Genomic DNA, 27,361 nt, shown 5'->3' with positions numbered 1-27,361 from the left:
CCTGTTACAGGGGCCTGGAGTCAGCCTTCTGCCTTCCTGGGTAAACCCATGCCTAACAGATCTGGGTAGGGTTTGAGGCAGTGCTCTGGGAGGTGAGCTGGCACGTAGGGCACTGCGGGGAGAGGGTAGGAGGAAGGATGGGACTTTGGGAGCAGGCAAGAGCCTTCTGAATTGGGCTGCTATATGAGCTCTTGTTGCCCTGGCTCTGTGTGTTGGATAGTAGGGTCACCTCTACACTCCACTGCTGCCTTCACTCTGCAGGATCCAGGGCAATAGTAGTGGGGGATGACAGAAATCTCTTACTAGAGAGACTAAGCAAGGGGAAGGGAGGCCAGGCTGTGCCTGCACCACAGTTCTTTTTAAAGCCTCAGGCCTGGCATGCTCAGTGGAGCTGAGCGCTGGGCTCTGCCACGGCTCTCTCTGCAAACAATCCAGCAAGCACCCCCTTCCTACTGCCAGCACGAGGGCACAGAAGTGTTTTCATCTTCAGGGATACCAGGGCAGGATGACAGGCTAAAATGTATGGTGTGACGACAAAAGCTGTGCATGCTGCAGAGGAAATGCTCTGTGGAAGACGCAGGCAGTGTGTGGCTGTGGGCGGCAGAGCAGCGTTTGGCTGCATCCCTGCAGCACAGCTGCTCCCGGAGGAGCACACGCCTCGGATGTGCTGTGCCTCAGCATCACCCTGGCATGACAGCAGGTGAGACAGCCTGGGCCACCTGGGCCGTGCTGCTTGGAGCACTGACTCCCTCCCCTGCAGCCTCACCGCGGCCAGAGAAGCCAGTGGGAGAGCAATCCACATTCTCACATGGGGATGAGGTCTGATCCTGGTAGCAATAAGGGCTGCTTCAACATGGATATGCAACCAGCTTCTGACCATCTGGCACGATCTGACATAGGAAGTGGCTGGGAATGCCCCCACCAGACCTGAGCAAGGAGGGAGCTGAGCTGCTCGGAAGAAAGGGGACTTTGCCTAGAAGGGCAGGGGCAGAGAGACCTGCCTGGGGTTGTAGACCTGGGGCCATGTATCGCTTCCCATTCCAGCTAAGCCCCCTCCAGCACTGGTGCTTGTGTCTGTGCTTACCACCGGGTGACAGCTGTGTTAGAAAATTTTGTGCTTTAAATAACCTCTTTGCCTCCAGACCCTCGTACTGAGACACTGAGAAAACGGGGGAAAACGCTAATTTCTGCCTTCGTGGGTGCTCAGAGCTCTGCCCTGCTCCCGGGGCCTCCGCGTTCTAGAACTTGGGCCCTAAAACACAGCCGGGGATGGGCGTCGTGTCTCCCCGCTCGGCCCTCACGTGGGCGGCCACAGCTGCTTTGCCTCCTCGCCCGTGGCTGCCAGCTCCTTCACAGCTCTCCTGGCCACCCTGTCCCGAGGGACCCTCCCGCCCCTTTCCCGGGGCTGTCCCGGTGCCCCTCACGGCGCCCCCCCCCTCACGCCCGGGGTGCCCCGGGCCTCGCCCGGGCTCCGCGCGGCCGGCAGGGGGCGCCGCGCGCGGCTCTTTGTGGCGCCGCGGCGGCGGCGGCGCGGGCGGCGGGGCCGTTCCCGTTCCCGTTCCCGCTCCCGCTCCTGCCGCGCTGCCTCCCCCGCCCGCAGCCGCGCCGGGCGCGGGGCATGGCCAGACTCACCGAGGGCGAGGCGAGGAGACAGCCGCCGCCGCTCCCGCCAGCGCCGCAGCCGCCGCGCCGAGCCTCCCCCATGAACGGCAGCGGCGGCGCGGAGCCCCCCCGCGCAGCCCGACAGCATGAAGGACCTGGATGCCATCAAGCTCTTCGTGGGGCAGATCCCGCGCAACCTGGAGGAGAAGGACCTCAAGCCGCTCTTCGAGCAGTTCGGCAAGATCTACGAGCTCACCGTGCTCAAGGACCGCTACACCGGCATGCACAAGGGTGAGCCCGGCGCGGCGCGCTGAAAGGGCGGCGGGCCCGGGGCCGGTCCACGCTTGACCCGCTGTGATGTGATTTTTCTCTCCCCCTCCTTCTCTCACATCCGTCGCGGCCCCCGATCCCCTGCCCGGGAGCGGGTCCACATCCTCGGCGCCCACGGGCGGGGCTCGGAAGAGCCCCGCGGAGTCCCCCGGCCTCGGCCGCCCCCTGGGGCCTGGCGCCGGGTTGTGAGGGGCTCAACAAAGGCCCCGATGTGCAGCGTGGGGCGGACCGAAGCTGCTGCGGGTCGCCCGGGACTCTCGGTGGGTTGCCGGGCACACCTCCCACCCCCTTCCCCGGGGCTCGGGCCGCCCCCGGCAGGGGTACGGCACTGGGGTTTGAAAATCCACACAACAAAGGATGTTGGCCACGGATCTGCTGCTGTCAGTGCCGTTTAGGATAGATAGTGCCTGGTTGGTGGCAGGCTGGGGGGGATGAAGGGGTTTTCCTTTGCTGAAGGACCTTTAGTGGATGCTGAAAAGTTTGAGCAGGCTCCTTTAGCCGTGCTTATTGTGTTTGGAAACTGTATTTTGAAGAGCTGTCGCGTTCAGGGTGCCCGCTCCCTTCAGTGGAGCAGTTCTACGCCACCCTGGCAGGTGTTTGGGATCTTGTGACCAGCACCACTCCAGCCAGGAATGGAAACTCAGAGAGTTGTTTGCTGTAAGATCCGAGGGGGTGATGGCAGCCCCACTCCCTGGCACAAGTAGAGCAACCTGCAGGGAACCTACAGTAAGTACCCTGAAAGCTGTCGGTGTTCAGCCTGGGCTGCTGTGCCCTAAAATGATCCGTGATGGGGCCGTGTGTTGGTGCGTGCTGGAGGGTGTGTATCGTGTTCAGTCCTGATGCCTCAGATTTAGGAGGATGGAAGACTGAGTGCCTTGGCAACTCGAACCGTTCTAGACTGAAGAGAGAGGAAAGAGGACAAGAGAAAAACAAGCTTATTTTCAAACAAAAGGCCAAATCTAACTCCAGCACAAAAGGAAAACACTTCATTGAAGCCTGTGGGGGCTGGACTGACTTGAATTTAGATGAAGAAGTGTATCTGGTTGTGACTTGAGCACAAGAATGGCATGTGTCTGTATGCAAGGAACTGCATCCAAACCTGCTGCCAGTGAGTTGCAAGGTTTCAAGCCCAGCAAGAGGAGAATGGCCCCAAGGCAAAAGGCAGTTGTGCATTTCATTTCAGGTGATATCTTTAATATAGACTGGGTGGTCTGAGATCAACTTCTAGGCAGGAGACAAATTCTAGGGATCTGCTTAGGTATGGAAATTAGAGGGGGCAGCAGTGGTGTTAGTCAGATGTGTGTGATACTAACTTGCTGTTAAATGCAAGATTTCTGCAGCAAAATAAATACATCCTTTTGGTTTTGACTTTTTTTTGTGTGGATGCTGTGTTGTTGCTCGTGGGTTGTTCTGTCCAGAACAGGTGCTCTGTTCTGCCCAGAAAAGGCTGTTGAGATGGTGGCCATTGTACACCTCCTCGTCCTGTTTTGTACAAAGTGAGAGGTTGGGATTCCTTCCCTGGTGGCATGAGTTTGCATGTAGATCCTCGGCCTGTTTTGGGAATAGGCAGTATACCTCTCCAAAGAAGTCATTTCTTCACAAGGATGTGGAAGGGGAGGGGTTAGCTTGTGGTGAGGGAATTAAACCCGCAGTCCAGCCCACCCTGACCCCTGCCTTCCAATCCCATCTTACCAGGTTTGACTGCATTGGCTTGGGCTCTGTGCAAGAAGGCCATCCTGGTGAGGAGCCACTGGCATCAGCAGTCCTGGAGGGTGCCAGGCCTGACCCAGGAGCTGCAGTGGCCTGAAGCACCATCACAGTCCCTGACCAGGGGATGCTTTGGCAAATCCGGACAGTCGCGTGTTCGTTCCTGCATTGTACAGAAGCCATAACCTTTCTGGGGCAGTTGTAACAGCAGACTCAATTTTCTCTCCCCATGTTCCCTGATCTGCAGTGAGATCCAGTTGACAGCTCACATGCAGCTTCCATCTGCTTTTTCCCTTTCTTTCCCCAAATGGGAGGAAGCAGTTGTGTGAGAAGCCAGCAATGCTGGTAAAGCCCAGCAGGTCCTTTTGTATTCCCTTACAGCTTGGCATGGAGCTGAGCAGCCACCTCTGCTTCCAGGAAGGAAGAAAAGGTGGAAAAGGCCTACCAGGGACAGGAGGATGTGAGTTGGGATGAGAGTCCAAGAGCTGGCTAGGACAATCCTGTGTGGATGCTGAGAATGGATGAATTTGGTGGAGACAGAGGAGGATCTTACAGATCTAGAAATATGAGCTCCGCTATGAAATGGTTTTGTTAGTACCTGACTAGTCATGTCTCAGCAACCTGTCTACTGGTAGTTGATAGTGTTCCAGCCTACTATTATTCATGAGGCAGTTTTTCTATATATGTTAATCACAGATACATCTGCATGTTAATAGCAGTGTTTGTCTCAAAGCTAATATTTTCATGGGAAGAGCAGGGAGGTCTTTGAACAGGCTTTTGGAATGGGTCAAAGGAGACAGAGTAGGGAGAATCAAGTGGAAGGTTTTTTTGCCTTGTGTTCCAGGATTAGGCAGAAGGCAGTTCTTTTACAAGTGTCAACTTGATGGGTTTCCTAGGAGCGCTCACAGTAAGGAAAGTGGAGATTCAGGAGTGTGAGATACTAAACTGAACTGCAGGGAAATATTTGGCAGACGCAGGAGCAGCCCTCCCACAGGTGTGTGGGTGAATGGGTGGTGTGTGGACAGATGGGTGGCTTTTCCAGAGGGCAAGGACACAACAGCACCCTCAGCCTTAACTTGACTTGCTGGCAGCCGAGTTTTGACTCAGCTTCTGCAGGCTTGTAGATTAGCTCCCTGCTGACTCCATGCTTCCCCTGCTGAAGTATTTGATGTGATTTCTGGTGCTGAGCAGAATCTAGAGATCCCTCTCTTCTACAAACTGGCAGCCTTTTCTTGCTCAAAGCTTTAGATTGCTTATGTGTGGAGTAATGTTTAGGATCTGAAGGGACTGTAAATTCCAGAGTCAATGTGTGATTTGTAGGGAGGATCAGGCACAGAATATATATTTTTTTTTTCTGCAGTCTCGTGCAAGTGGAACTAGGCTGGGTTGTGCTTTTAGGGAGCTGGAGGCCCTCCTGGAGCCCGTGAAAGTAGGGTGGTATCACTGACACTGAAGGGATGCAGAGGTTCTTTTAGGGATCTTTGGCAGAATGGTGATGGCAATAAGTCATAGTCAAAAGCTTAGAGCTTAAACTTTAAATTTTTGACTTAAGGCTTCATTTTCTTAACAGAATTTTCTGATCACTAAAGCACAGAATTTATTATTAGAATAGCATAAGGTTTCTACAAGCAGAATCACTATACTACAGTCTATAAGTAGTGTAATACAGAATTTATAATACAACTTAATTTATGATTTCTAATCACCTGGACCTCTTGCAAATCAGCTTTACAGACAGTGCCCTGGGTGCTGTTCTGTGTCCCTGTGCTGACGTGGGTCGCTGGCACTGCCCAGGGCCTTCCAGGCTGACGTTTCTTAACACCCTGAGCACTTTTTAACACCATGTCCCATGTCTCAGCAGGCATAACTGACTTGGTGTTAGAAGTGCCCAAAGGGGCATAAGCCTGTCGGTCTGAGCTTGCTGTTAACTAAAGCAGGAGATGTGGAAGTGAGAAAACCTAGTGAGAGTGACAGGCTCCTCTGCACCTCTGCAGACATCTCTTCACTGTTGAGCAGATCCTTGGGTGACTGTTAAGCTCAAAGTTTTAGGAGTCCAAAGAACCATGAAAGACACGGTAAGCAGAATCCTGTCACAGCATCCTAGGGGGTAGTTGATGAACTAGTGTGCAAGAGATAATTGTTTACACAATTCGGCTTAGAGTATAGTGATTCTGCCAAACCCTTTCCTGTATTTGTGGCCAGGGCTTTGCAAAGAAAATGGAATTGATTCCTGCATCCTACCTCCAAAACACCTGATTCTAGAGGACAGTAATCATGTTTCCCAAAAGATGTAGCTGACATTTTTAGCTCCTTCCTTTCCACAGCCAGTACAGCCTCTCAGATTCTTGCCGTTGGGGAAGTAAGAATGAGATTGAAATGAATGAGTTGAATGTCCTCATAGCTTAGAGACATGAAGAGCTCAGGGATGGAGGAGTGAACCAGGCTGTCCAGTACCTATGGGCTTCCTTGCCCCAGTCCAGCCAAGACAAGCCTGTTGTTAGAGGCTGCCTGAGTGCTGTTTCATGCATGAGTGAAGGGAAGGAGTACAAGCTGGATGCTGTTGAGTAAATATCCACATCCTTGTAAAGCAGAGCAGCAGCGAGGATTCCCCTTGGATTGAAGTTTGAGTGAGGCATCTTCAAGCTCCACAGTGGCAGGATGTTTGTCTCCAGAAGCTGCAGCCCCTTGGTATGGATACCTAGGCACCTAAAAGATGAACAGTGTTATGGGCTGCTTTTACTGTAGGGAAGAGAAAGACCAGAGGACTCTAGGGAGGGGATTCATGGCACTTTTTCAGATTGGTGCTGGTGGTTGCTGGACTTTGTAAATCCCTGATCTGACGTGATGACAGTACCTTGCAAAATAACTCTATCCCTGTGTGAGGAGTGTATCTCCTTTATCCCCACTCAATGGTGTGCCTTTGTCCAATCCTCATTTTTCCCTTGTCCTCCCGTGGACTGAGGCTTTTGAGCCTGACAGTGCATATTACCTCAGTTTTGACATTCTTGAGTGCTGGAATTTGGGACTCAAGGATGGGGTTTGCATGCTTAACTCAGCAGATAGATTCAGGTAGACTTAGCTCCTCTCCCATCCTTAATTTTCTTAGGTTTGATGGTTAATGCTCCTGGGGCAAGGATGGTGTCTTCATTGCACATGGACATAGTACCAATGCGTTGAAGCTCTTAGTGGAATAAGTTGCTTATTGCCAGGTCCTGACTTCAGCATTTTGTCTGCTGAACCTGACCCCGGTTAGTGACTTGCAAAGTAGCAGGCTGGAGCAGCAGGTGGTCTTAGGCAAGCATCTGTGTTTGAGACTTTGGTTACCAGGCCTTCGAGTCTGTTAGAAGTCTGCTCTCTGGTTACAGAGGTGCTTTTGAGGCTTGATATCAGAGCAGTCTATGTGGGGAGAGTGAAAGCAGAGGGGTGCTACCCCCACACAACAGAGCTGGCTGCCTTTGCCATGAGAAGTGGAGTTGCCTGGCTTCCTGGCCTCACTGCATTTGTTAAATTATCTGTTGATCCCACGCTTCACTTTGGTGCAGAATTCTTGGTTAAAAACCTGGGCAGTAAGGAGCTTTAATTATCTCTTAGAGATTTCTAGTGCTTGTGTGCTGTTTATCGAGGGGTTTTTTTTCCCTAGCAAGAGATGTGAGGACAGATGTGATTTGCTTAGCTGCAGCAACTTACTGGAGTTGAGATGGAAGAACAGGATAATCGTGTTGCCATGGGTTGGGATTGTCCTGAGCAGCTGGCTTCTGCCAGGGTGTTGTGTACGATGGAGTCCCACCGGGGCGGAGGGGAGAGGTCCAGACAGTCCCTATCTCACATCCACCTTTGGATCCACGGAGAACTGAAGCAGCTTTAGAATACCCCAAGCCAGGCACAAGAATGTGGAGGCAGAAAAACAGGCCTCTGTGGGCCATAACAATGCATCTGCAGCCCCAGCACAACAGTGTAGACATAGACGTTTAGCAACAGCCAAAGGGATGTGTCCTGCCTTTGCTCAGGATTTGAAATGCCACTGCCAATAGGAGGGGGGGTGAATGAGGGGGTCAGACACATTCTAGCGTTTGAGTCTATTCTCCAGTGCTTTGCCTATCCTCATCTGAAACAACTCAAGTGATGGAGCTTCAGGCACTTCCCTGGGGAGATCATTCCACAGTCTAATAAATCTCTTTCTGCTAGGAAATGTTTCTTGATAACCAGCCAGATTTTTCCTGTGCTTAGTTTCATTTGATTAAGCATCAGAGCACCCAAAGATGATCCCTCTTCTTCCTGGAGGGGCTATAGTTCTTCCCCTCCTCCCTTGGCTCCAGTATTCAGCTAAGATGTTGAGTCATATCTTGACTAAGAATGTCAGGATCTGGCCTTTTCCCTGTGCTTTTCATCTTGCTTCCTAAGTTGGCCCTTGAAGAATGCATTATGTTTTGCTGGTCTCTGGATTTCCTTTGTCATGCATATGTATGTTGGTATGTGTTTGTGCACATCTTCTCTCACACGAGGCCCTTCTATAGCTTTCCATGATTCATGAATCTGGATCATGAAGTTTTTGTGTGAGGCTAAAATCCCAGACACTTTTCCTCTTTTCTTGCTTTTTTCTTTTTTTTTTTTCTTAAAGTCAGTAATCATACTGGTCCTTGCCTCTCCTCTGATCCCTGTGTTTTGGCCTGTTTCTACCACAGGCCAAATTAACTTTCCTTTTGCGTTCCCGTTGTGTCCCATTGTTCAATGCCTGTGTCAAACCTAGTTGATTCACTGGGACCCTTTTCCAGGACTTAACAGAAGGGGGGATGGATGGGGCCTGCAAGTCCTTTTACACTGTTTCTTTGTCTCTTTCCCTAGAGTCTTAGACACAACCAAATTATCTAACATTTGTGTTGATGTGCATCTGCAATTGCCTGTCTAACTTGACACTTGCTGTATCCACTGCAGGTTGTGCATTCCTCACGTACTGTGCCAGAGACTCTGCCATCAAAGCCCAGACAGCACTGCATGAACAGAAGACTTTGCCAGGGGTAAGTCCCAGTGAATTGTGTCTGGATGCCATGGGCAGGCAAGTGGGGGATTATCAGGGGAGGGAGAAAGGATGAGAAGTGGCTTAGATTAATTTTCCTGCTTGTGAAAGAGAAGTGTGTTTCAGGGGTTAGAACAGGGATATGGGAGTGGAAGCACAGCGCTGCTCTTCACAGAGCTGCTGCTTTTTTCCTCTGCCTGGCCAAGGCTGCCCTGTGTAGCTCTGGCCAGGCCTGTTTCTGTGCTGTTCTTTGCTCTCTGTGGTGTGACATGTCACCTTCACCTATCTGTCCCTATCACTAGGGAGTTGTGGGCTTTGGAGTGAAGAGCATAGTCACAGCCTGCACAGTGGGCATGCTGGAATGCTCACACGAGACAAGACAAGATACCAGACCCTTTTTCCAGGTGTGCAGCACCTCCTGGTGCATCTGCTTGTACTCTGCCATTGCCCTGCAGGGAGCCTGGACAGACTTCTAGTGCTGTGTTGGAGTTGGATCAGATGAAAAAAATACACTTGCCACATCCCACTGTTTGGAAGAGAAATGGGTTATATAGGTGAGAGCAGGACTGCTGAAGTGGCTGTGGTCTGTTCCTGGTTCCTGCTCCCTCCACAGCTGGGCTTGGGAGCAAAGTGCAGTAGGGATCTCAGGAGGCCAGGCACTGTGCAACAGGTCCCTGCTTGCAGGGTAGTCCTCTGCCTCCCTGGGACCTGCTGGTAAGCTGAAAGGAGTTCTGAATTGTTGCTGTTCCCATTTTGGTGTGATTTAAGAGCTTCGACTGGGCAGTTCCCTTGCTGTGCTGAGGGGGTTGATCACGCACATTGAAAGGATTCATTTGGAGGTGAGTAGGAGGAGGAGTTGGGTACTTTTAGATAGAAGCTCACACGAGGCCCTGAGTGCTCAAGGCAACAAAATAATTAATGTAAACCAGGGGTCTCTAGAGTGGGGTTGGGAATTCTTAGCCATAACATTTTCTCTTTAACCCATACAGGTCCAAAGAGCTTCCCTCGTCTCTCCCGGCTGCCCTCAAGACCTCCCCACGCACACGTCCTTTTCTGTATTTGTTTACCTCTGGCTCCCTTTTTGCATGGGCCTGTGCTGGCATTTGAGCACTGGAAAATGCATGTAATCTAATTCCCACTTAACAGGATCTTTATCTCGGGACGACCATGAGAAAGAGTGAAAATAACCAGGTGCTCAAATCTCCTTGAGTTATTTTTGTGTGACAGGAAATGGTTAGCTTTTTGGACTAAAGCAGTGTAACCTTGTGTGTGTGTTGGTCCAGGGCAGAATTGACAGAGTCTGTGAGAACAAGTCAAAGGATGGAGGAACAGTCATGAGGAGTCATGGTACAATGCTGTTAATGCAATGGGGAAGTCAGACACATCTCTACCTAGTACCTGCAGAGGGTCTCTGAAAGGTTATTCATGTGAGGCTTGGTGGATTCAAGGCAATCTCAGTTTTGCTACAGTTCTACATTGGGAATTTGTTGCATGTTTCTCTGCTGTCTGTGCTCTTGGTTATATTGTGCTGCATGGAGCAGTATTTGAAGCAGCAGTGTATCTGTGATGTGGTGATCTAAAGGCTTTTTATGTTAAAGGAGGTGTAAGAAACTGCCTGGGAACAGTACGAAGTCTGCTCAGAAAGTACTTTTGAACATATTTGTCTGGAGACAGTTAATGAGCAATGTGGTGTAATTATGTTTCAGGATTAGGATGAAGATGAGCTGTGCGGCATTTGGAGCTGTTTATTTTCAGGCTGTCAATACACCACTTCATCACATTTAGTTTCTCTTAAGTCCCTCAGTGACCAAGAAGGCATGATTCCCTCTCTCTCTGATCATTTTAGTGGTCATTTAGAGATGGTAACCACCAGAATGAAACAGACCTCCATCCAGATCCACACAGAGTTGGTCTTGGCATGGACATGGTCTGGGTGACCTGAGGAAGCTTTCAGGTTTGCTTGTGTCTGTACAGCATTACCCATCCCTCTGATCCAGCTGATCACAGAGAATACTCCTGAAATGAATCACAGATGGGAGTGCTGGGCATTTGCTTCCCTGTTTTGGGAACAAGGGCGTAAAATTTCATCTCTGTACATTTGCATCTAGATCATCTTCTGTTAAACTCTATGGCAAAGCCTATCACCAGAAATACAGCAAGGGTCCGAGCATAGGGCAGAGAACAGAATGTACTGGACCACACAGCTGAGATTTGAGTAGATGGGCTGTGGTCTTGTAAACAAGTGATTTCTTTATTTTACCCCTACTCTATCTCTTTGTTGCACAGAGCAATAGCAGGAAGAAAGTTGAAGGGTATGTGACATCAGTGTAGGGTGACACAAGCTGTCACCTGAAGGCATGACCAAGCATCAGCACATTTAGAGACAACGAGGGATCAGACTGGATCTTCCGTTGATCCTACACTTACTGTTGTACTACCAAGGAAGCACAGATGCCACAAGTGGCCAAGTACCTTCCTTTGTTGGTCTCAATGCAGAGAGCAGTGGTTGATCTCAATGCAGACAGCAGTGGTTGATCTCAACAATTCATGAACCTGAATAGAGACAAATTACTTTCTAGGTCTAGACTGAGGATTTGGTAAGGTCAGATTCATGGAAATGCTTTGATATGGTTTCTGAGAGATCCTTAGGCTGTGATCAGTAGCTGGAGCAGGACTTCTGGATTCTCTTCCAAGTCTGTCATGTAGGTCTGGGCCCACAGAGGTATTGCTTAGGCCCTCCAGGTCTGATGCCAGTGATGTCAGCCCATCTAAGAATGTGGACACATTGTTCCTGCAGGGCCACGAGTGCAGTGTAGCTTTCCTGAGGTTTTATATTTATAGTTATATTTGTATTTATAGTTATATTTTGTATTTATAGTTATATAATCAATAGGAATCACCATGATCTCTGTTTGCTCCTGTGGCATTTCTGGCAAGTTCTCCTTCTGTGACATCAGAATTCTTTTTTGTTTTTAAATTAAGGGCTGTTGGATGTATGGTAACTAAATGGAATTTAAACTCTAAGAAGCTAATTTTTTGACAATAAGGCTTAGCTTCCTTTTCTGAGAAAGACAGAATTTTGGCTTTTGCTCCCTTTTGTATGGGCTAGTGTGCTCAGGGTGTAAAGCAGCAATCATAGAATCACTTAGGTTGGAAAAGACCTCTGAGATTGTCGAATCCAACCATTAACTGCCAAGTCCACAAAACCATGTCCCTAAGTGCCACATCTGCACATCTTTTAAATCGCTCCAGGGATAGTAACTCAACCAATCTCACCTGTACAGTCAGCTGCATATTGTATTATCTAAAACACCTGTCCTGCCCTCACAGCTGCTGAATTGTTGTCAGTGTAGTCTGGAAATAACAAATGTGTGAATGTTCCTTTGGGGAAGGAAGGATGGAGCTTCCTAGAACAGCGAGGTAAAGCACATCCTTGGTGAATTAGCGGACGTGTCTTATCACCCGAGCTTGCTAAGGAGCTTAAAAGGATGCCAAGTATCTCTGTCAGCTGGGGTGGGCAAGAGGAGCACCCAGGCAGGGAACCTGCTTCCACACCCTGTGATGTGGACTGTGACTTGTGAAGCTCAGCACAGCCAAGGCGAGTTTGCCCACTGCCCCAGTGTGGTACGAGTGACAGACAGGGAGGATGTGGCACCTCACTCACAGGGACTGTGCAGTTTCTAGACAGCACCAGCACCGTGGCCAGTTCTCTGCCCAGCACTGCCTCCCAGCCAGACACACTCCTCCTCCCTGCCCTCCACAATGTTCTCTGCTGTGTGCAAACATCCCATTTCATGTTCCCCAGTTTTGCTCCCTGAGGACAGGCTGGAGAACTGCACAACTAAGTCTGACTCAGTCCCAATAAAGCGGTTTGTTAAGTCTTTTGAGCCTGTCGGAGGTGGAGATGGATATGCCTGAGGAACAAAATAGAAAGCAGTGGCCTCAGTACACACAACCCATATAGGCTGAACAGAGGCAAAAATCTTCTGATCTGAAAAGCAGAGAGGAAATCAGGCCCTTAACACTTCTTCCTAAATCTAGTGTCCTCTTCAGCTTAGCAGTGTGGTGTTTCACCTTCTCCCAACTCACTGGCACACTCCTCCCTAGCTTGATGAAATGATATTATAACTCCATAACCCATGCCTTTGATTCGTGATTGTGCCTTCACTTTGCTGAGTTCTGAAAGGAATTGGAGAGGTTATTAATGACATACAGTGATCACACAGCAAGTTAAAGCCTCTTGCTAAGTGAAACTTGTGGGAAAAGCATCCAGCTTTTCAATATTTCGCAGAAACACTTTATGTCTCTTTTCATTTGCAGCCAGACAGTTGCAAATTACATAAAATTGCTCCTGAAGAAGAGGAAGAAGAATAAAAGGAGGAAGTGGAGGGGGGAGGTTTAGAAAAGTAATTCTTCTGGCAAGGTACAGTTACAGTTTTATTTCTATGCAGAACAAAGAAGGGCTTGCTGAAAGGTAGGCAAGTAAGAGGCAGAAATTGGTATTAGTCCAAGCTAGGAATACGGGCAGTTCAAAAGCAGTGATGGGAGTACTGAAATGTGGCTACATCATAGGGAGAACTCATGGGTGCAGAGACACAGAAATGGAAAATTACAGAGAGCAGCAGCATGAGAGCAGAGAGAGACTATGGGAATGCACCAGGGGTTGACATGCTGCAGCACTAACTCAGATGGCTGGGCACAAGGATTAGTGCAGAGACCCAGCAGAGCTTGAGCAGAGGGCATCCCTGTGGGTAGGCTGTCTCCTGTGCTGCCAGGAGCAAGGGCTCACTTGAGCCATCTGTCAGGATCCACAGCCTGTGATGATATAAAGGAGCACAGGTGACTGGAGGGGCTTTGGTAGAGAGGTCATAGCATCTCATTCTTCCCTTCCCTCTCATTTGTACAATTGCTGATGTGAAGGCAGCCTGGACCAGTATTTCTGAAAGTTTCTTCATGTGAACACTACAGGATATTGCGGCTGGCAAAGCTGGGGGATGTGCTGAGGAGTGGAGTAGGTGGCCTGAATGTTTGGCTGGGGGCTGAAGCTGGGCCCCAGTTGTTAATCTTTGCAGCTTGAACCTTTGGGCAGGGTAGGGTGGAGAAGTTTTTCCCATGTCCATCCTGCAGGTTTGATAGACAATACTGGCAAATTCCTGAGAGCCATGCAACGTTATCAGTAGAAGGTAATGATACAGAGAGCATGCTAAGGCTACCTCATTGAAGTGGCAGCACCAGAACATGAAGGTACTGAGCTAAAGCAGTCCCTGGACAAGAAGCAGCAGATGTGCCTGTTCACTGCAGGGAGGATTGCAAACGCTTGTGCTGTTGAGGGTTTGGCTTAAGGGGCTGAAAATATCATACAGCAAGGCAGCTGTCCAGTGAAGTGCCAACACTGAAGAGGCCGAGGAAGAGCAAGCTTCCAAAGCAGACGTGGGCTCCTGTTGCCTATGGAATTGGAAGAATAATGAAATTCAAGATCAGCGCCTGTTCCCACCTCTTGACCGAGTGCACACGTGCAGGCTCCGTCCTGTGCACAAGGGGCCTTCCTTTCTCCAGGGAAATGACTGCCCTTTGCACAACCAGGCCCTTGCATCTCCCTGCAGCACAGAGCTTGGACTTTTGTCTCCCAGAGCTGATGTGTTCCCTGGTAAGCACGCTTACCTGTGCTCGTGAACACACATGCACCAACCCCCACAGACCTTTCGTCTTTGCAAAGGCACCCACCCTTCTGAGCAAGGCTTCACATTCCCATCTCCTTGGTTGGGGTCATTTGATGTGTGTCATGTGTGTGCCTGCACATGAGTGTTTTTGAATATGGATATAAATAGGATCTCTTATGGTGGAAGAGACCTCTGGGATCTCTGGTCAGACCCCACTCAAAGAAAGGCTAACTATGTTAGGTCACTGAGGGCCTTCTCCAAATGAGTTTTGACTATCTTCAAGGGGATCCTGCAGGCCTGGGGCTTCTCTTCTGGTCTATCAGCACCCCTAAAAGGAAACAGCTTATCTAGTATCAGCCGTAATTTCTGCTGTTCAGCCCAGAAATAGCTCAGGAGATTCATTCAGTGGCACTGGGGCTTGGGCCCGTTTACTGTGGGTTTTCACATGGCAGGTCTTTATTTCTGGAGATTTTGCACTGCTCAGACTGTGAATGTTAACGGTTGCCAAGGGAACTGGTGCAGCCGCCGTGTGCAGGCAGAGGGTCCTTCTGCTTGGCCACCTCTGCATTGCCATGGCACGTTAACAGAGGTGCCTTTCCTGGCCACTGCCATTACCCTTCCACGGGGGAGAAGAAGTTGGGGCACAGCTGCACTGAGGAGCTGCTGATGCCCCCAGATGACAGGTCCAGAGCAAGGGCAGCCTGTTAAGCTGCCAGCACTCCTGTAAGAGGCCTTTGCAGGCTCTGCAGACCCACGGTGTCACTAGCTCAGACACTCGCTGCCCTTGCTCTGCCCTTCCCCAGTTTGCTGGGGTCCATGGGGCTCCAGCTTGTACATGGAGAAACACCTGAGTGTGCTTGCTGGACCAGTGAGCACAGGGAAAAATAGGTGTTGGGTGTCTTCTCCAACCAGCCTAGCAAAAAGATCGAAGCCAGCTGAGAGTAGCAGTGCTCCCAGCTTTTCCCTCTGCAACTTTCTTGCACTTGCTCGTAGTAACTTGGTGACCCATCTTCACTTACATCTTATCCCTGCTTTTTGTAGGCCTGCTAAGCACTTTCCACCTTGCTGGAAGTGACTCTTGTCACAAGGGGCTCCTTGGGCAAGTCTCTGTCTCTGCTGAAGCAAAATTCTGCAGCTGATGCAGGACTGTGGGCTTGACCACCCAGCCATGCCTGGATCCTCAGGCCCATGGCTTTTCGGAGCCCAGAGTGATCTCTTGTGGTCTTGATGAACTTGCTGGAGGAGTTTTTTGGGTTTTCAGTTCTGTCAGCCCTTTCTTGCAGCAGTGGGGAGGAGCAGGAGGAAGTTTGGAGCCAAATATTACTCCTCTCTGTCCTGCTATAAAGCCCCCTGGAAAACAGAAGAGTACTTGTCTGAATGTGGCCCAGGATTTTTCTTCCTCTTGCCTCTTGAGGAAACTTGCCTAGCACCTCTAGAAAAGGATTTTAGAAAGTTGGCACTTTCCTCTTCTCACCTAAAAAAGCTCTTTTGACTTTCAGTGACACTAATCACAGGAGAGAGATCAGGGCAACAGATCATGCAGTGCCCTGCTGTGCACTGAAACATCAAGGAAGGAGCCCCATGAGGACAGACTGACTGACCATGGAGTCATGAGGAACTGCACTCAAGTGTGTCTGCCACACAGTTATGTACGTGATTTTAAAGATTTTTTTCCAGCCCAAATGATTCTTTGGTTCTACAACAGGAGCTGGAATTGCCAGGTTGGGTGGACCCCCCTGCTGGTTGTCTGGTGTTCTTGCACGGCAGCGGTGCTGTCACTTCCCTAGAGATACCAGGGTGATCCAAAGGCTTTCTGAGTCATGGTGTTAAGTTGCTTGCCTTCCTCCCCGAGCAGAACTGGCTGCAGTGGGGACAGGGGTGTCTGACTGCATTACGGGAGAAGGAACATGGTGCAGCGGAGAGTCCAAGAAGCAGAGCAGTAGTCCATGTGTGTTGTGGCCCTCGTGCTGCTCAGATACCTGCTTATTGATTCCTGAGTTCACTCAGCTTCAGTGGGGAATGGGGGATAACTTCCCTGCTCTGCCTGATTTGCCCACTGTGCTGGGGATAGGGAAAATGCCTCCCAAAGAAACTTATGAGAGGAGTTATGAGCTTATGAGTCCTCTTCTTGGTGGCACAAAGCAGTTGGGTGAGGTCCTTCAACAGTCTTCCTTGCTCGTGCCAAAAGTCACAGCCCCAGCCATGCAGGCAGGAGCTGTGTGCTTTGTACTCTGGGCTTCACATCTCGCTTCTGCCACAGACTTTCGGCACAATCTTCATCACTAAATGCTTCGATTCCTCCACCTGGAACACAATACTCATAATTATCCTTGTTTCCTTCATAATGGGATTGAATGAGGTGAATTCATAAGCAGCCTTTAGAGCTGTGCCAGAGCAATGTTTGGTACTAATGTTGCCTGTGTTCCGGTGTGAGACAAGTCCTCTTTCTCAGAGGAGGATGGTTTTCCTGGATAGGACTAAGGTACACTGAGATGTCAGTGGAAAGATGCAAGTGGGATACTCAAGCATTGAGACTGGCACCAATCCATTCCTGCTTGCCTTCCTGATCAGAAACAGAATCCAAATGAGCAAATTAGCATTTATATTTATGTGCTCTGCCCAGCTAGACGTGGTTATGATCATTTAGGCAGGTCATTTTTAACTGGCCAGAAGAGGACCGGCCCACAATTTGCAAAGCGTAAGAGCCCAGGACCTAATTCTGCCAATGGCCTTGGATGCCTTTTGGTTCCTGACATCCCAGAGGAACTGGCCTGCATTGTGTGTTTCATGGTCTTTGCTTCTGACCCTCTTAACACTATGCATTGCACCTAAGGGGCTATTTTACATCACTTACTCATAATTAATAGAGAGGCTTGCCCTGCTGTCCCAGAGGGCTTTTTCCTTCTATCCAGCTTTTGCAGTTTGAAAGCTGAGGAAGCGATATCTGGAAGCCACTGTTCCTCCTTGAAGAACAGGGCTCCCAGATTGTTGAGATGACTGACAGCTCATGCTGGGCATTGATGTAAATGCAGGGAGCTAGTTCACCTCCAGAAGTCTTTTTTTGGGGTGTGGTGAGAGAAATCATTCGTTTTGACCTTGGTGAAACAAATAGCAAAACTTCCTCTGACTTTAGGAGGGCCTGGAATTTTCCTTAGATCTTTGATCCTAAGAGTGCTACAAAGGTGGGGAGCATTTCCTCAAAAGCAGGGAGGAAGCCCAAACAGAGCATTGTTCCCCACTTCTCTATGCTGAGCAGATACTGGGAGTGGGGTGGGATGTAATTCAGACATTTCCCAGCAAGGCCTGTCACCCTTGCATCTTCCCTAGAAGTCTCTGGGCTCCTCTGGGCTGCAGTGACTCCCTTACCATGGGTGTCTCCTCACTGCTCCCTGAGGGCTATGCAAGACATGTAGCTGCTGTGCTTTGTAGCACGTAAGGCTCCAGAGGTCAGGATGGCTTTGTGCCCCTATCCAGTTGGCCAGTTGCTTCCCACCAAGAAAGTAGCCCCCAAGAAAGCAAACCAACAAAGTCTGGGGGCTTACAAGAGGGAGAGCAATGCAGGCAGAGAATCATTGTCTCTGAGAGCTGTGAGCTGTGCAGAGTGAGGGACAGCTGTGTTCAGAAAGGGAAGGTGTGTATCCAGCCAGAAGGGCAAACGTGAGGGAGAAGCTGGAGAGGGACAATGGGAGCTTTGCCCCCTCCCATGTGCTGCCCATCTGGTGTCCACTGCTGCATGTGGCTCCAGAAGATTTCTTGAGTCCAGTGGGTCGTGGAGCAGACAGCTCTTGGACTATCACTAGCAGTGGGTAAGGAGGACCATGAAGTGTGAGCGTGAAGGGCTCGGGGTGGGGGACATTTGGCCTGTGGTGTCCTGACAGCATGTGCTAAATATTGAGGTGATATTCTTAGGAAATGAAGACTAATAATGCTCAGCTGCCTAATTTAACAAGTAAAATAAAGCTCAGCTAGCAAGGCAGGTGCAGGCTCATAAATCATTTGCTCAAGTTCTCCATGCCATGTGTGTGCTTGCTTATGTTTGTGTTCTTGTGTGGTAAAGGCATGTGTGTCAGTGCGTGTGCATCTGCTCTGCACTTGGAATTATGACAGGCACATCCTGTGCTGGATTCTGGCTCCAGCTGGACATGTACAAATATGGCTTTCTTACTCAGGTGTGTTCTCTGATTACTGTGCAGCCTCAGGTGATAAGTGGAGGCCAGAAGAATTTGTATTTCCAGAGTTTGCTGTGTAAGCCCAGAACCCCTTTGCTGTCCTGTTACTCTCTTTCTCCCTCAAATGGAAGAGATAAAGTTTGACCATCCTTTCTGTGCATTCCTGTAGGGGACAGAGCTCTTTGTCTGAGACCTGTATACAAAGTTTAGGACCCCACAGGGATGCTTCTCAAGGTCTTCAGACCTGTGTGGTTGAGTTTAAGCAGCTGTGGGCTCCCTCTGCTTGAGATGCCTTTGATATTTTGTTCATCTTTGATGGCAACAGGGGACTTAGAAGGATTAAAGTGGTGGTGTCCTGTTTGTGGAAGTGTCTGGGTGTCCACTTCTCTGCAAGGAGGCCCATGCTGCCTCTGTCTCACTTGGGAGACCTGCTGTTTCTGGAAGAAGCGGGCAGAGAATCCTGCTGCTCTTCTCCAAGCCTCAGCATCTGGAAAATTTCTTGTATCTTGTTTTATTCTCTTTACCCATATCTTCCAGAACAGATGAAGATCAGCCCCGAGACCCGACCTCATATTGGTGGGGGTCCCTCAAAGTCACTGGAGCTGGCAAGGCCTCTGGAAATGGGCAGCCCTTGACTGAGAGCTTGGTTTGATGTGGGCAGAGGGAGAGTCTTCCTGTGCCCGCCTAAGGTGCTGTGTCGGGTGTGCAAGAGAGGAGCTGTGGCTGCAGATGTGGGGTGCAGGGCAGCACACATGCTTGATCTTGCCCTGGGCAGCCCTTCTTCCTTCTGTGCCAAATGCTGCTTCCAGACTTGCACCAGTGCTGACCCACATCACTGTGCTGACTCTGGCACTGGCACCTCTGCTGCCACTGCGTGGTGTTTTGGCCCTGCTGTGAGTGTGTCACTCCACTGTGGGTCTGTGGCCCTGTGGGGTGCACTCACAGGTTCAGTGGGGCCAGCCAGGGCTCACCACCCTGGGGGTTGGCCCTGGGGTGAAGTCCCTGAGATGGGGGGAAGGATAGGGATGGACAGATGGGTTGAGGGGGCCCCCTCCCCAGAGATCATATCAAAATGTCTCTATTGTGCAAAGCAGAGGGAATGCCCCCAAGAGCTGATTTCCATGGCAACTGCAAATGTCAGGTTCCATGTGGTGAAAAACCGTTTCCATGACAACACCTCCTTTATCCTAGGTGCTGGGAGCTGGAGTGACAGCCCTGTTGGGGGAGGGGACAGGGAGATGGCCTCAGGTGCTTAACCTCCCCCTCGCCTCCCCCCATCCTTCTCGACTCCTTGCCCTCAGCCCCAGCATCCCTGGGTGGGTGGTGCTGGAGGGGGGTGATGTGTGTGCCCACTAGCTCTTGGCTTCTGCAGCAGCCTTCTGCCCCTCCTACCCCCAAATGGCTTTGCTCCTCATAGAAGCTGAGATCTGAGTCTGTCCCTCTGTCTCCCTCTCCATCAGTTTCGTTTAGTTCTGGTTTTGCATCCTGGGTGGAAACAAAACTATTTCGCAGTGCTGTGGGAGCAGTGGGGAGTGACATGTCCAGCTGCCCCTCTTGGCTATGCACCGAGCACACATCTGGGCTGCCTGCCCTCTTCCACTCAGCCTGCTCCCAGAGCACTGCCAGCCTCAGCTCACACAGGCATATTGCCAGGGAGCGTGAGCAGTGATAGGAGCCTCTGCCTCTCAGCAAGGAAATTGGAGGCTTTGTGGAACAATCTCTGACTGCATACTTCTGAATCCCTGTCCCACATCCCACTCAGCTCATGAAAGAGATGCCAGGTTCTTGGCAGCTCTTGGGGGGAGCAGCAGCCTGGAGGCTGGTGAGTGCCAGTGCTGCAAGTGCTGGGGCCACATGGCAGTGCAGCAGGGTATTGGGAGCTCTGCAAATCCTTGTAGCTGATGAAGAGTGGGAAAAGGACCTGCAGCCTCTCCCTCTTCCCTAAATGATGCAGCACCTCCTGGGAGATGGAGTTGGCAGTGCTGCCTCTCAAGGTGTAGCATGACAGCAGCTTGGCCTCTCTGTTCTGTGAACTGCAAACTTATTTCACTCATTTCCTCCAGCTGTTGTAAATGTGGGCTCTACCTCCGTTTTCTGGCCAGTCTGGCTCAGCCACCACTTGGGGACTAACAGCCTTCCACATATTGCATGCTGGCTTCTAAACACATTTCAGGTGGTGACTTCTATGGCTTGATTTCATTTTATGTTTTGTTGCTGTTTTTCCTGAGGGTGTTTCCTAAGAGAGGGGACAGACTATGCCTGGACCTGCAGCTTGTGTGCAGGCCTCACCTGCGATATTCTGATTGGTTTTTATTACGAATGTCACTGATTCTGGTCACTGTCAGCCTGTCTGAATGATGCTGAGAGACATGGAGTGAGATGTGCTGTGAATGTGGAAATTTGCCCTGTGCACCATTCTTCAGAGGAGATTCTGGCACAGTTGGATCTTGCTGGCTGGGGAGGAGGCTACAGCTTGTCAGTCGTCTCTCTGGGCAGCACAGGACATGCAGACCTGCCAGCAGATGAGAGTTTTGCCCTACTTTGCAAATCAGACAGTTGAAGCTATTGGTTCCTTAATGCAGCTACTTCTGTCTTACCTGGAGAGTCCCCATATCACATGAGCTAAGCTACCCTTCAGGCTTGTTGTTTGTGGTTGGATTATTGTTGATGACACTAATGGCTGCAAGAGAGGTAAAAAGCTCTTCTCCACACCCAAGCGAGAGGAGTTTTGCCACTTTTAACCTGAGTATTGTCCCTGAGGGCCAGAGATGTTGCTTGAGAGCGTCACTGCCCTTCTCAACAGCCATTCTGGTGCACAGAGCTCTGTCTGCATGAGGGCTGGGGAAGGGGAAACATGACATGCCTGCTTGCTGTACTGCTTCTAACCAAGGTCAGAGGCAGTCTTTCTTCTTTCCTGCAAGGAGAGTAAGTGGCTCAATTAGGTGAGCTGGCCATGCCTACACTGAATCAGGGCAGACATAGGAAGAGCTTCCAGGCATAGTCTCACCTTAGGCCTTTCTTTGCCACTTGCTGCATCTTAGGAAGCAGAGTTTATGAATGGTGAGCGTTTCTAGGAGAGCTGTTGTCTCAGGCAAGCAGCTGAGCAGGGAAAAGTGCCAGGTTTCTTTTTGAAAAGTAGTCCTTTCTCCAAGAGGATGTACTGATTGCCATCACAATGTCTTGGTTCCCTCCTGTCACGCTCCTGCTCTGCACAGCAGGCAGGAAGGGGCACCCTGTTGCCACTGCCATCAGCACCGTGTGCTGGGCAGATGGGCCAAGCTTTAACCCTTTGCATTTCTCTTTCCTTGCAGATGGCGCGCCCAATCCAAGTGAAACCTGCAGACAGCGAGAGCCGTGGAGGTAGTTGTCATCTCTCCTTGTTTCTCCTTTGGTGACTTTGTGCTTGTGAGAGGGACCAGGAAAAGAGAGAGGGTCCTGACCCTGCCTTCCTCTACCTGCACTCTGTACGAGGAGATGTTTGTATGTGGCAGAGATCTGGGGGGGGGGCAGGAGGAGAGCCCAGGGATAGGCTTCAACTTGGCACAGCACACAGCTGACAGCACCCCAGATCCTAAGGGTGATAATGTGGCTGCCTACTCCACTCTCTTTCCCAGCTCTTTGAGGGCACTATTAGCCTGACAGTGCCTGTCCCAGGAGGTTACTGAAGCAGACCTGCACTTCGGTGTATGGCACGGAGGCTCCTGGAGGGTGTAAGCTGTTGGGAAGAGGTTTCTTCATTTGTACACCTGATCAACCCAATAAAAGCCAGATCCTTGCAGCAGCTCTGGCTTTTTAACACGTTCAGCTCACTGCTCCACAGCTGATTCTCCTGTCTGCAGCTCACTCCTCTGCCTCCCCCATTGCTGCTGAACTGTCTCAGCCTCCCACTCTCGGTCCTGCAGCAGCCCCCATCACATTGTCAAGGCTGCAGTGCCATTGCAGAAAAGATCACATGATGGGGAAATAATTCTGAAGGGAAAGGATCCTGAAATGGAGGTGCTGTCAGCCTGCAGGGGACCAGCTTGGTCAGAGCAGCATACAATGAGTTCAGAGCTGGAAGACTGGGAAAGAGAGAATCTGTTAATTTAATGGGAAGCTCTCAGCAGCTCAAATGCCTTCTCCAGGTGGAGAGGGTTCACAACTCCAGCCCTTTCCTAATCCATTAATTCATTTCTCTGCTCTTCCTTGTCTTACTGATATATTTCTTTTCCTTTTCTCTCCATTTCTACGTCTGCCTCTCCATGCCTTGTGCTGTTGGTGCTGCCCCTGAAAGCAGTTTAGTAGAGACAAGGGGAGGATTTCTGTGGTGCTTTTTGTGCTGTGGGGCAGCATGTCCCGCATGCGGTATTTAGATTTGGAAGGCTTTTGTTTTAAATTTTAAGAGGTCATTTCCAAACAGTTTGTAGTGACTTTCAATTATTGCACTGTCAGGAACATGAGATATATTTTATAATATTTTATAGGAATGTGTATATTTACTGTTGTGTGATCCTCCTTTTAAAAAAATTGTTTAGGTCAGATAGATCATTTTTCCAAATAGAATATGTAACTTTTGGTTATTTACTCGAGGGATAACTTTTACTGAAGTCTGGGCAAATTTATTCTCTTGGCCTATATTGACAATCCCAGGAATGTTACATATAGTCATGCTCCTTTTGAAAAGGACTGTGACTTAAGCCTTCAAAGAAAATAGTGTACCTAAACCACATAGGACTAGATTCATCTCACCTTATTTCAGCCCCTGGTTCAGGGTTGAGTTTAAGGTCCTTATCGGTGCTATAAACAGTATAAAGAGACCATTCCTTCAGGGTGTTTCACTGTTGAAAATGATGTTAGGAGTGGATGAAGTATTCTTTAGAGATGCCTGCAGTGGGTGTAGAGGGGGCTGACTACTCACTGACACCTCACATTGCCTCTGGATTCAACTAGTAGGTGGTCAGTCCATCCCCTACCACATTTATTTTAAAAATTTGCAACCCAGATTTCTAACTAATTCAGAAACTCTGTTATTATAGCTGAGGTTACTCCTAATGAGTCTTTAAAAAAAAAAAGCATAGGAGACTAGGAAAGCCTTTGCCAGTCATCCTGGTGCCAACATCACCGAGCCAGTAACAGTGTCAGACGTGGCTGCAGAGCAGCCCTCCCAGCCCAGAGAGACACAGAGCAGGCCCTGTCTCCCAGCCCAGAGAGACAGACAGCAGGACCTGCTGCAGGGCCTCGTGTGCCCCCTTGACACACACCTTCCCAGGCAAATGCACACGTTCACCTTTTCCACCCTGCATTATGTCCTGACACAACAGCAGTAAAAGCAGACCAAACAGACAATCCATGCTGTGAAATGACCAACCACTGCAGCTTTGTTTTCTTAGGTTTGTGTCTTTGGTGAGTGCAGGTCTGGCGTCTCTGGTGTCTGCTGCTAGGCTGAGATCATTTCTGCAGTGTGTCTTTTGCTGATGGGCTGCTACTGGCGTCTCTTCTGCACACAGCCACCTAGTATTAAGTGTTGGGACATAACATCTCTGATGCCTCAGTTTCTCTGTCAAATAGAGCTGAAACAGGCCAACAGGTTAAAAAACAGGATATTGATTTGGAAGCAAGCTTTTGGTCAAGGCACTGGACTCTGAAATCTCTAAGCTTATGGAAAGTGGTGCATTCTCTAATGATTGCAAATGTCAGAACATCAACTCTGCTTCCGGTGGACGAGGCCTTTGAGAGCAGCAGCCTTTGGAGTCTGAACACCTGTCTCTCTGCAGCCTGGGTACCTCTCATTGCAGAGCTGAAAAACAAACAGCTCCCACAGGATCCATGACAAACTGGTTTTTTTCCTGAGGCAGAAGCGGCATCAAGACAGCACCCTATATTTGTCTGAATCAGGTTGCTCTTTTGAAATGTTTCTGTCATGATGCTCCACTTGTCAGAGAAGTGGATAAGCAATTTGGCAGATATGGGAAGAGCCATGGGAAGAGCCATTCCCTGTAGCAACAGCCCCACACTGGCAGGAGGTAAAAGAAAGATTTGGGGCAGGGCAGAACTGCTTGGACTAGGAATTTGTCAAGGGAATAGGTGCATGGATCAGTGAAGCTCTGCTCTGCATTATCCTTTAAGGGAACATCTTTTATACTCTCCAGGGACTGACATTTCTCAAATGAAGCACCCTGAATTAAGTACATGAAGTTAGAGCACCAGAATTTGTCTTCTGGTCTAAGAGATGCTAAGTTTTATGCCAAAGGGACAGTTTTGGCCAAGCCTTGCAGAGGCTGTGTAGGAGTATCTGAATGCTCGGTGTTGCTGTACCCTGCAGAAAGAATTCACTAGTAAAAAGTTCCTGCCTGTATTAGTTCAGGGTAGGACTTGTGATTCTGGGGCAGGCATTATCAGCCTTTTCCTTCTTTCCCTTATGCCTGTGGTGTGAGCATGGGAGTGCCAGGAGGAGATGGAGTGAGGGGGCAGAGGAGCTTGTCTGCTTCTTGTGAGACCTGGAGCACTCTGCTGCAGTGATGTGATGTGACAGCCAGCCCAAGCCCATTAGTACTGCCTAGAGACAAGGAAGCTCTCTGCATATCCAAGGAGATTTGCTGCATTCCCAATGGCTTTAGTGGGCTTCCCCTCTCTCCCTGATCTTTGCTGTTGGCCAGATGACCTGGATCCCCTGGGCTTAGAGGAGTGGTGTCCAGTGCTTGTGTGTTCTCTCCTCTTTCTCTCTCTCTCTCTCTCTCTTGGCCATAACATTCGGACTTTATGGCTTCAACCCCTTACTTGTTCCCGTAGTTACCTTCATCAGGACTGTGCTCTGTGATGGCTGAGCACCACTGTGCTCCTGCTGTCTGGGTGGCTGACTGTGCCCAGAGCATGTTTCCATGGGAACTCAACAGTCAGAGATCAGAATCAATTTTTCTGGTTGCTGGACAGCATGGGAAATTGCCAATCAGAGGGTGAAAACCAAGAGCTGTAGGGAAAGTGAAGGAAAAACAGCAGGAGTGAGTGCATGCTGTGCTGAGGAGGTGAAACAAGATCTTCCAGTGCTGCAGAAATCCCTGCTGGGGAGCTGAAGGAGCTGATGACCTGCAACAGTGCCCTAAGAATGCCAGCTGGTTGGAGATGGACCGCTTTGGGCGTGATGATAGCAGAGCTCAGGTGAAAGGGCTGGGAAGGGATGAGGCAACCTGGTTATTGGTGGGGGAGCAGTTCTGTTTGGAAACTCACAGAAGCAAGAGGGCACCGGATCATGGGTTGGGCTCCAAGATATGAAGAGGTAGAGGTCAGCAACAGAAGAGCCCTTGCACAGGTTCCCCAGCTGCTGCAAAGACGCATCTGAGGGGAACAGGCTGGACCTTTTCCCTACGTGCAGTCTTTGGAATTGGGCTGTAAGAAACATGATTCGCTGTGAAGAAATCTTTCTCTTATGTTGTCAGTGACTTCAGTCCCTTCTAATATTGCTGTTGTGGGCATTCAGAAAAGATTCTGAACCCATAGGTGTGTGTATTTATATTTGCCTTTATAGCTTGAGTCCCTAAGGTATTGCGGTTTTAAGCTGCTCTGCATCACCAGGAAGACTAGCATTTTTTTTCTTCCTAATTCAGAAAGGAAAGCTGAAATTCCCACATAAACACAGGACTTCCAAAAGGTTCTGTTAGTGAGCTGTGTCAAACAACAGAAGACCTGCAGTAAAACTGCAAGAATGGAGACTAGCATTCACTGTTTCAATGGACTTTTCCCAAAGTGCAGGGTATAGAAAAAGGCTTTTGATTCAGAAAAAATGGTATGAGGAAGAAACCACAAGAATTATCCAGGAAATTTCAGGGCTCTCTGGAGGAGAAAATAATGAGTAACTTGTGATTTGATGTTGATTTGATTGCAAGTTGACAAGGTCCCTTTTTGTTCAGTACCTTCATTGCAAAGGTGTGGCCTTTTGCATCCATTAGACTGTTGTTTGGTGAAGACTTAAGCTTTGGGTGGCTACAGTAACCATCAGGTCTTTACACTGAACTAGTCTTCAGCCAAAACTGGAACCACTTACCCGACTCTCCCCTGGCTACCCACTGTTCTTTCACAAGAATCTCACACAAAATCAGACCCAGAAGCAAAAGGCCAATGTTGCAAAAGTAGCATTATGTCCATGTAGCTGTGTGTTCCCCCCACCTAAAGTTTCCCCCCTGCCACTCTGACCAAGACAACCAAACAGTCTGAAGTCCCTGAAGAGAAAGGCAAGACCATCAAGTGCATTTCTGGCTATTAAATCTTAGCCCAGTTATTTGCTTGCAAGTTCAAAGAACAGAGTTATTTTACAGCACCTGAAGTCAGTACAAGTATTTCCTAGTGAATTTCTCCCCTTTGTTGATGTGTTGTTTTTAAGGAGCTTCCGTTGTGTTTGCCATCCAAAGGCAGCAGCATGGTGCACGTATCTGAAATAAGGCCTAGCTGGAGCTGCCATATAGATTCAGGATAGAGGAAGGGGGAACACTACAGAGCTCCTGTGTCCTCTGCCATAGCCAAACTGGGTTCACATATGGCACCAGGTGATGTCAGTCAGAGCACAGAGCTACTGCTCCTTTAGTTTCCATGCTCTTCTTCACAGTAAATATGTTCCTCTCCAGTCCCTTTTTTTTCACCCCCTGCTTCCAGTCAGATTTTTCACCTCCTCTGTGTGCTGTTTTTTGGCTGGTTTAACCATCTGCACTTCTGAGCTAGCACCCACTTTATTAGCTCCTGTGCCTTAGCTGGACATTATTGGGCATTGCCAGTTGGGATGGACCCGACCAGCTGAAATAATGCCTCCAAATGCAACCATTACCATACAGGTACAGGGAGAAATGTAGAAAGAATTGCAAGGAAAATGGAAGGGGATGAAATTCCCACAGGTTTTGTTACCCAGGGAATCG

At 49.6% G+C, this 27,361-nt stretch overlaps 1 protein-coding gene across 1 annotated transcript in view; it reads left to right on the top strand.

Annotated features, from left to right (window-relative positions):
- The first annotated feature begins 1,549 nt into the window (after positions 1 to 1,549).
- Positions 1,550 to 27,361, top strand: part of CELF5 (CUGBP Elav-like family member 5) — a 40,452-nt gene continuing 14,640 nt past the window's right edge. Inside the window, 4 exon segments of the mRNA XM_027704528.1 lie at positions 1,550 to 1,731; positions 1,733 to 1,893; positions 8,572 to 8,654; positions 21,794 to 21,842. Coding sequence (XP_027560329.1) covers positions 1,619 to 1,731; positions 1,733 to 1,893; positions 8,572 to 8,654; positions 21,794 to 21,842 — 406 coding nt within the window. The 5' untranslated portion in view covers positions 1,550 to 1,618.

The sequence above is a fragment of the Neopelma chrysocephalum genome, unplaced genomic scaffold (assembly GCF_003984885.1).
Source record: "Neopelma chrysocephalum unplaced genomic scaffold, ASM398488v2 Primary Assembly neopelma1_283, whole genome shotgun sequence".
NCBI lineage: Eukaryota > Metazoa > Chordata > Aves > Passeriformes > Pipridae > Neopelma > Neopelma chrysocephalum.
The sequence above is the reverse complement of the archived record's forward strand: the minus strand, read 5'-3'. Positions and strand labels throughout refer to the sequence as shown.